At 40.1% G+C, this 8,548-nt stretch overlaps 2 protein-coding genes across 6 annotated transcripts in view; both read left to right on the top strand.

The window, feature by feature from the left end:
• Window positions 1-6,260, top strand: part of LOC102209445 (group 3 secretory phospholipase A2-like) — a 9,137-nt gene extending 2,877 nt beyond the window's left edge. Inside the window, exons 2-7 of the mRNA XM_013909892.1 lie at window positions 753-885; window positions 1,524-1,658; window positions 2,019-2,974; window positions 3,590-3,719; window positions 5,566-5,685; window positions 5,839-6,260. Of these exons, the coding sequence (XP_013765346.1) occupies window positions 755-885; window positions 1,524-1,658; window positions 2,019-2,974; window positions 3,590-3,719; window positions 5,566-5,685; window positions 5,839-6,019 (1,653 nt within the window). The 5' untranslated portion in view covers window positions 753-754 and the 3' untranslated portion in view covers window positions 6,020-6,260. The remainder of the gene's footprint in view (window positions 1-752; window positions 886-1,523; window positions 1,659-2,018; window positions 2,975-3,589; window positions 3,720-5,565; window positions 5,686-5,838) is intronic.
• A 1,031-nt stretch (window positions 6,261-7,291) lies between these two features.
• Window positions 7,292-8,548, top strand: part of hectd4 (HECT domain E3 ubiquitin protein ligase 4) — a 37,822-nt gene continuing 36,565 nt past the window's right edge. For all 5 annotated transcript variants that reach the window (XM_005729448.2, XM_005729446.2, XM_005729447.2 and 2 more), the window contains exon 1: window positions 7,292-7,971. In XM_005729448.2, coding sequence (XP_005729505.1) covers window positions 7,825-7,971 — 147 coding nt within the window. In that variant the 5' untranslated portion in view covers window positions 7,292-7,824. The remainder of the gene's footprint in view (window positions 7,972-8,548) is intronic.

Here is an 8,548-nt window from a genome sequence, read left to right as displayed (position 1 = left end):
GTGATGAATAGCAAGTCAAAAGTGACCATTCTTTAGATAATTGTACTTACTCAACTGCTTCATGTCCAAAGGCATTTGCCTTTCATGAACATGAAACTGCCACAAGGTTGTGCCAAAACGACTACATGTTGTGGAGGTTGAACTAACTATTGTGCAAAGTTTAATTCTGTTGTGAGACATGCACCAAAGCAACTGAGAAAAACTGTAAACTGAGATGGTATAGGACAGAACAAAATAGACATTATTTTATCAAGCACTCTTATCAGCACGTATGCAGGTATGACTCCCACATAGGAGTACATCAGATGGCCTCATAGTCGATAACCTTTGCTATGTAAACCTATACTGAGTCAAATCTCAGGCCAGATTGTGCCCTTTGTTTATCACGTTTATCACCCTTAGATGCCAATATAAGAATAATGGATTTCTTTTTGTTTTTTAACTATAAAATGTGATATAGCTGTTTTACCCTCTCCCCAAAATAATCACTCATATACTTAGATTCCAAACATCTAATTAAGAGGTGCTTGATATTTTTATATGATAGTCACATCAAAAAGATGTGGCTCAGGGTTTTGTTTTGTTTTTAATTTAATTGAAAATCTTGTGACCCATACATTTTTAATTTTCAAATAACTGCCTTTGAAGTCTGCAGCTTTTTCTTTCAAATCAGGTATGTGATCTTTTGCTTGAAAAAAAGCTTTGCTTCCAAGCAAAGTTCCCTTTGATGTGTGATTAAATCCTGCACACAGGGATGTTTGAGGGTACAGACAGATGCTGCCGTGAGCACGACCACTGCCTGCAGATCATCCCGGCCTTTACGGTGAATTATGGAGTGTTCAACCGCAACCTCTTCACCGTCTCACACTGTGAGTGTGACCAAAGGTGAGCGTCAGAACACACCCACCGGGCATCTTTAACACAGAGGCAGGATTCCAAGTATTCATCGCCTCAAGGGAAACTCCTGCAACCACTAATTCACTTTCCACCCCCTGACATCTCCACATACTGCCCTGGCTGGCATGGAAAGTCAGGTAAAGGCAGATTTGCTCAAAGGCTGAATTTATCAGTATTAATGCCTTCTTAAACTTCCGACTAATAAACTTGGAGGAAAGTTCCTATCGTGTGATGTTGGCAGGGTGCCAGTAAACGCAAACCGATTTAAGTAGACGAGCCCGGGGCCATGTGACATAACTGTTTATAAAGGGGTAATAAATGCATCACTGCGCTCACCCCTCCAGATAAACTGATTTCAAGAGTGAACACGCTGCTCTGCAGTATTTGGAGGGCATTCCATTCCTTATACATATTATGTATGTGCTGTGATTTTATTTTGTAAAATCATCCAGTCTTGACAAGTCTGTGTGTACTTTTTGGTGTTCATCCCAAAGAAGTACATGGATGTGGTTATAAAATGTTTGGGAATAGTCAAACATGACGAAACACTTGCCATTCGTGTGTTTATTGACTGGACTGCTTTTTGAACTTTGACTCGCCTCGTTCTTTTTTCTGCCTCTAACTAGGTTTCGACAGTGCCTTCTGGACGTGAATGATAGCATTTCTAATATGGTAGGCTACAGCTTCTTCAACATCCTCCGGATTCCCTGCTTTGAGCTCAAGCAGCAGAGGCGGTGCACTGAGATGTACTGGTGGGGGATGTAAGAGAGGCACAGACACTGTTGCTTGATACTTTGACTGCATATTATTAGACACAACAGTTGCTCAGTACCATAGAAAAGGGGTTGTTCTGTGAACAGTGTTGGTATGGTTGCTTTGGAAGCCTGAGTGGCAGATGCACTTCTGCAGCTTGTATTAACATGCCTTAAACTCTGCCAGTAGGTCTTTAATTTCCACTGTGTCACTATCGTTATCTTCCTCAAAAGCTAGGATCTATTTAAGTAAAGTAAGAAAATAAGAAATGATAAGAAATGTGCTGAGCAGAATGTTTTTTTAACGTTTTGAAAATGGTTCTCCTTTACGTTCTTTTGTTGTAACAAGTCTTTGTACTCTCTCTATAGGTGCAAAGTAGCCAAAGAAGCTCCATATGCTGTCTTCAAAAGCCCCCTCCCCTACAACACCTCTGATGCTGAGCAAAAATATGCGGACACTGACACCAACAAGTTACCAAGTAACAAGGAGCAGCATGTAACTCAAAGCCCCCCTCGCAGAAAGTCATCTAAAACTCAGCATCAGTGTAGATTCAGAGACCCACCCAGAGGAGACACTTTCCACCGCAGATGGACAAAAGCAAGAGGATGCAGAAGACGCCATAAACCTCATGGAGCAGCACCTTCACAGTTGCCTCCAACATCAAAGGCACACGCCACTGCTTCGTCAGTGGAAACAGGTCTTTTAAAGATTTCTAAAAGTAGCTTACAGAGTAAAGAAAGCGAGAAAAGCCAGCATATCAAAGTGGGCCTGCCAGATTACTCCACACTGAGACGCCGAGATTCGCCACAGCTCAGCTCAAATTCTGATCTGCAGAGTTCATCTACAGCACCATCACCTTTAACACAGATGCCAGAACTTCAGCCCCACCAAACAACAGCCGCAGTGACCAAAACCAACAAAAGTCACAAAGACGTTATCAAGAGAAACGGCTGCTGTGGACACAGGAAGCGTGTGAGGGGTGATGCTTTTCAGTCAGGCTGTGAAAGCTGTTTGGAACGAGAAACAAAATCTCATATGAAAACAACTACGGACAGATTACCAATCAAAGTGACTACACTGGGTGTTGAAAAGACAACAAATACACTCACATCAAACACTTTGATAACGGCTACTTTTGCAACACCCATTGCAGCAAAACTAAAAACAGCAGCCCCGCTTAATAAGGATGATGAGCCACAAAAGCAGGTGCACTCCTATCTGTTAATGAATAACTCAAACCAGGGGCTCACAGGTAGCACCACAGCCCAAAGCACCCATACAGAGAGGAGCCTTAAACAAAGTAAAATGTTGCATAAGATAACAGGTGAGTGCGTACAGCTGCTGACAGGGCTATAGCTGCAAGTTAAGCCATTGATTTTCCTCTTTCTTTAATTTTGAGCATCTGAAATGCAATTTAATATTTTAGTTGCTTTTAAAATGAGTCATTTTTCACTTTGGTTGGAAACATTCATGTTCTTCTGGATCAATCCAAATTATTATATTTAATTTTAATTGTAATATTAATGGGATTGAGTTATTAATTACAAAATATTCTCAAGAGGGGAGGTTAGAAAGTATGCAAGGTAGTGAGTTGAATGACTGTCAAGGCTATTTTTATTTGTTAGTATATCAGTTAGTTTTCCACATGAGCAGTTTGATTGTAGCTTAACAGAGAAATGTATGTGTTTAAAGAAGAAGTTCAGGATATTATTCTATTAATAATTACCAGGCTGCTCAGCTGTGTTATTAGCTGTCGTTACCGATGGGACAGAATGCTAATCGTCATTGTTGCTGACTACAAATTACAAATGCCAAAAAAAGAGGGCTAATCTTTACTAGAAAATAGCAGCATCAGTAACCAGCAAATATACCCAGTTCTGTAAAGAAATCTGAGTACACTCATAAATATATATGCACATATATGTTTTTGCTCCTGTAGATAGCCAGCTCCTGTGTGAAAGCCTCAAACATCTGGACTACTGTAAATTCAAAATCCCTCCTTTGAAAAAAAGATATGGCCTCCAGAACATGGAGTCGAAGACCGCCTATCACTGTGACTGCACCAGCCGGTAACAATTTTATTTATATGACATAAGTGTTGCATTATGTTTTGCATGTTCTATGTTCACATAATTGTATGTTATACACCTATGCAACATTCAGGCGTATTCAGGCGGCCTATTTTACAAAGGAAGTTAGCTGCCCCGATCAAAGACTGGACAATGTGTTTTTTAATAAAGGTTTATTAATGATTAAATAATAATAATTATAAATCTGATTTCTACTGGGCCGAAGGTCATTTTACACACAGAAGTTAAAAACCAGGACGTAGGTGAGGAGCAGTATTTCTTCTGCAAGCTGTAGGACTTGACTGGGAGCCAGTGGAGGCACATGAGGGTGGGGGTGATGTGGGAGTTCTGAACATGGCTCAAATAGGCAGACGAGCTAGGACAGCATTTCAGTGGTCCAGGCGGGAGCAGGAGGTGATAAAGGCATGAAATGTAAGGAGGTACTGAGTTTAACCAAATTGCCCCTTAATAAGATTGCCCCCTGTTCTGCTGATGTTTATGGCTGTAGAACAGATAAATAATCATGAAAGAAATTTACGATGTCAACACATTAAAAAGTAATCCTAGCTTCACAGCTTGGGAATTACTTCATTCACGATTGTTTTATTTAATACACCAGTAATCTTATCCCTGGAATTAGCGTTTTGACACCGTCAAATGAGGTTAAGGAAATACGAGCCTTACACAGCTGTGAATTAATTCAACCGAAATCACCCCGATAATCTAATGACTGTAGCAGCGGTATCATTAAAGACCAGTGGAACTATAATATTGGTTAAAATAGGAAACCATCCAAAATAAGTACTGCGTTACTGTTGCAATACTGGAAATAGCTGTGACTCTGTCTCCATCAGAGTCCACATTTTCTGTGATGGCAGGAGGGACGGCACACTGTAAGATGCATATTTTCCAATACCAAGTATTTGTTTATTTATAAACTAAAAGATTATGGTTTAACTTCAGTTGCAGGCAAAGATTCCCTTTGGGTTTACACCAGAAAGGGAATCCTACCCAATGTGGGTGACATGTGGAAAGGGAGCAGCCAAAAAATACTTACCGTGGAACAGTCTTGAGCCACCACTTATTTCTTTTTGTTTTGTGCCAAGGAATCAAACTTTAATTATTTTTTAAATGGTCTTGAAGAATACTTTTGAGCAGGTGTTGTGACTACACATAACAGAACACTTAGAAAGAATCAATTTTAAGTGGTATCTTTAGACCACTTGTGAGTAACATTTTTCCCATTTCTATTAATGAAAATCTTCAAAGATAACCCAGTTTAGCAGGACTTAAAAAAGCATTTTCGCACCAACAAGGTGATTACCAAAGCACTTTTCGCCAAATCTCAACATATTTCCACATGGAGGTTAATTCATGAAATCACAAACACCGAAATGTACGGACAGAATTTGATCCGCCATGCAGTACCCTCTGATTGGTAATGGTTTCATTTGTCATCATGACGATAATCCCAAACACATTGCCAATACAATAAAAGCATGCCTGGATCGAGGTATGTCATTTCTTGTTAGAATAAGGCACAGTGTGCATACATTCATGGTTTTAATATGATATTTGATATGTTTATATTGGATTATGGACTTTGCTGCCTACTACATGGTAGGAATACAGTATTTTTCTTCATTACTATTTATTCTATAAAAATGTAATGTTTTTTTTTTTTACCTATATCTCTGAGATCACACGTGGAGAGATATAAATGATATTATTCCCTTTCTGAAATTTTTCTTGCTCTACTGTATGTCTAACTGGTTTCCTACAAGTGATCTTATTGCCTTACATACAAGAATTAACTTGTCACTTGTCCTTTTTGTCAATTTTACAGCTTGGCTGTTCAGATTGAAAGCCTCAAGCGACCAAGCATTCTGCATTCTCTCATGCTGCATTTCGTCTCTCAGCATTGCTTTACACTGCCAAACGAGGAAAAATGCCACGGCAAAAAAAGGTTTTAAGCTCCAATATGCTTATTCGCATTAATCTCTAACACTTTTCGGTTAAAGCAGTACCAGTCCCTTGTCTAATATGTTCACTCAGTTTGCCTGTAACAGATTACTGTGCTGAGTTCTCTTGCTGATATTTTTATGTCTTTTTTCCCTAGCTGTTCTAGAGGCTTCACTAAAGCCTCTGACCTACATCAAGTGCTTAAGAAGATAGAGGAAAAAGACTCTGCTGGGGTGCGAATTTCAGGCACTGACAGAAAAAGAGGGATTCCTGTTCGCCTTTATAAGCGATGCCTGAGGCTAGAAAGCGGAGCTGATATTATGGCACGGTTCAGATGACTGTAGAATAAGCTGCTGTGTGCAGTAACAATAAATGTTATAAGCTTTAGATTTCACGCAGGCTTTGCTCTTTCTCCCTGATGGTGGAAAATTGCAGCATTTTAAGAAGTAAGGCCCTCGACTAGCAAAGTATGGTCTTATAAATGTAATTACATTCTTATAAATGTAAGTTAGCATTTGCATGTGGACTTGCAAATGATTGGATTGTGGAATGAAAACATAATTAAATCATTTTATTGTTTCTGTTTGATTTTGAATTGATTTTAAATTCACTCTGTCGTCTGCACTGTATATTGTATGACTCAGTGAGGGAAAAAACTAGAATAAAGAGATAAAGATTAAAGCTACAAACCCAGCAAATCATGGAAAAGCATTGAGTCAGTAAAGGAAGAATTCAACATTTTAATTATTGTCATGTCTACATTAAAACTTCACAACTTCCTTAGAAAGAACAACAGCTGATTTGCCTTCCCGCATGCAGCAGCTGTAAATCAAAAAATTTAAGTGCTTGAATATTCAGCCACTGGCTCTTTCTTTAGAGGAATAAAAGTCAGTAGAAGCAAGACAGAATGCATGTCTATGAATGAGATGGAGTCAGGTATAACAGTGAAGCTACGAGGAGCCAGTGAAGGTGGACAAGTTTAAATACCTAGGGTCAAGAAGAGAGTGGAGCTGGTTCAGGCTGGTTCAGGGGTGGTTTGTGACAGAAGGATAGCAGCAAGAGTAAAGGGGAAGGTTTACAAGATGGCAGTGAGACCTGCTATGAGGTATGGTTTGGAAACAGTGGCACTGACAAAAAGAAAGAAGGCTGAGCTGAAATGTTAAGACTGTCTTAGAGGGACAGCTTAGATTGGGAGGTCTGGAGACAAAGAGGCAAATCTGACATGGTTTGGACATGTGTAGAGGAGGGCTAGCAGCTATACTGGACAAAATTTGTTGTCTCCAGCCAGGCAGGAGGAAAACAGGAAGACCACAGAGAAAGTTCATGGATGTAGTGAAAGAGCACATTCAAAAGGTTGTTGTGACAGAGGAGGATGTTAGGGTTAGGGTGTCATAGAGGCAGATGGCACTAATAATAATAATAATAATAATAATAATAATAATAATAATAATAATAATAATAATACATTGATTTTTTTAAAGATCTTTAAATTAAATAATAAATGTGCCTTTGTCATTTCACAGCTGTGATAAGATGTGGTTTTAGATACCAAAATAAATGACTTTAGACAGCTTTTATTTTAGCACGCGGTGCATTCTGGGAGCGGTTAGTTGGCCTTGGAAACATGGCGTCGCACTGACAGCTTGGTGACTCTCATTATCTTCTCCAGGCACTGACAGATACCGGGCCATTAGCAGAGCTGCTTGCAGTCGGGTTGTAGCCGTGAAATGAGAGTACTACAGGTTCACTTTGCGTCTTGAAAAGACTGTCGTTTAGACAGTGCGACGCAATAACGGATTTAGCACGGCTGTCACGCCCACTCTGCTCGGTAACGCTATAACGATACCGTACGGTAAGTTAGCTCCGCTTCAGCTAACTGAGCCAGACAGCTAGCAGCCGCTGTTAGCATGACCAGAGCACCCATGTAATGTAAAGAACACCTGCCACTACAGCTCGCCCGCTGACTGGCACTCGTCAAGTTAGCTTGTCTCCCTTGTCAAACACTACCATTAGATAAGACCTCGGCGCTGACGGCCGTTATGTTATTGTGAGTCGCTATCAGGCTAGCTAGGGCGTTTCTGTCATTCTGTCACTGAATTTTTAATGTTCGACCCCTTTGGCTACGCTGTCGGAGGGGAGAGCGATGGGCTCCGGGGCTGTGGATTCGTCCCAGTGGCTTTCGGTGAAGGAGGAGACCATTTTTCTCCACGACGGTCTCATTCGGGTCACAGATCTGGCCGAACTGCCCAGTGAAATTGGAGTATCGGAGCAGGGGGACACCGAGCAAGAGGTGGGTAAAAGCCATCGCTCTTTTTTCCAGCTCAGTTTCTCTCTCACACACACACATGCAAACAAACATAAAGAGCTGTATACATACATTTGTGTATATATGAGATCAGTGTGTCTTTTTGTTTATTTAATGTAAGAATTAGTTTTGACTGTCACCTGAAACACACCCTCCGTAATAACGGTAGTGCAGACGTTTGCAAGTTTCCTGTCCTGCTAAATTTACCATCAAGGTAACCGAGAGCCGTGACAACTCAATTCCTGCCCCTTCCTTCAAAATATAACTTAGTCCTATTACAAACATGGTAAATTTCATTTCTAAAATCTCTAATGTTACGTAGTGTCTTTCTTCTAGTATATTAATGTGGAAGTCATATTGATTTGGTACTTAATATTGTACTCAGTGTTGAGCTAATATGTCAATTAGAGGTGTACTTCAGGTATCAAGCTACACAGCTCCTACTTTTTTTCACTTAAACACATGCATGTATGCCTTTATTTTTCCTGACTAGACCTTGGCTTATTTAGTGCATAGTAAACAGATTTAGTCTATGTAAAGGTGACATAGCTGCTCTTTCCTT

The sequence above is a fragment of the Pundamilia nyererei genome, unplaced genomic scaffold, assembly GCF_000239375.1.
Source record: "Pundamilia nyererei isolate P.nyererei 1_Seehausen unplaced genomic scaffold, PunNye1.0 scaffold00033, whole genome shotgun sequence".
Taxonomy (NCBI): domain Eukaryota; kingdom Metazoa; phylum Chordata; class Actinopteri; order Cichliformes; family Cichlidae; genus Pundamilia; species Pundamilia nyererei.
Note: the sequence above shows the minus strand (reverse complement) of the source record. Positions and strands in the feature narration are given on the sequence as shown.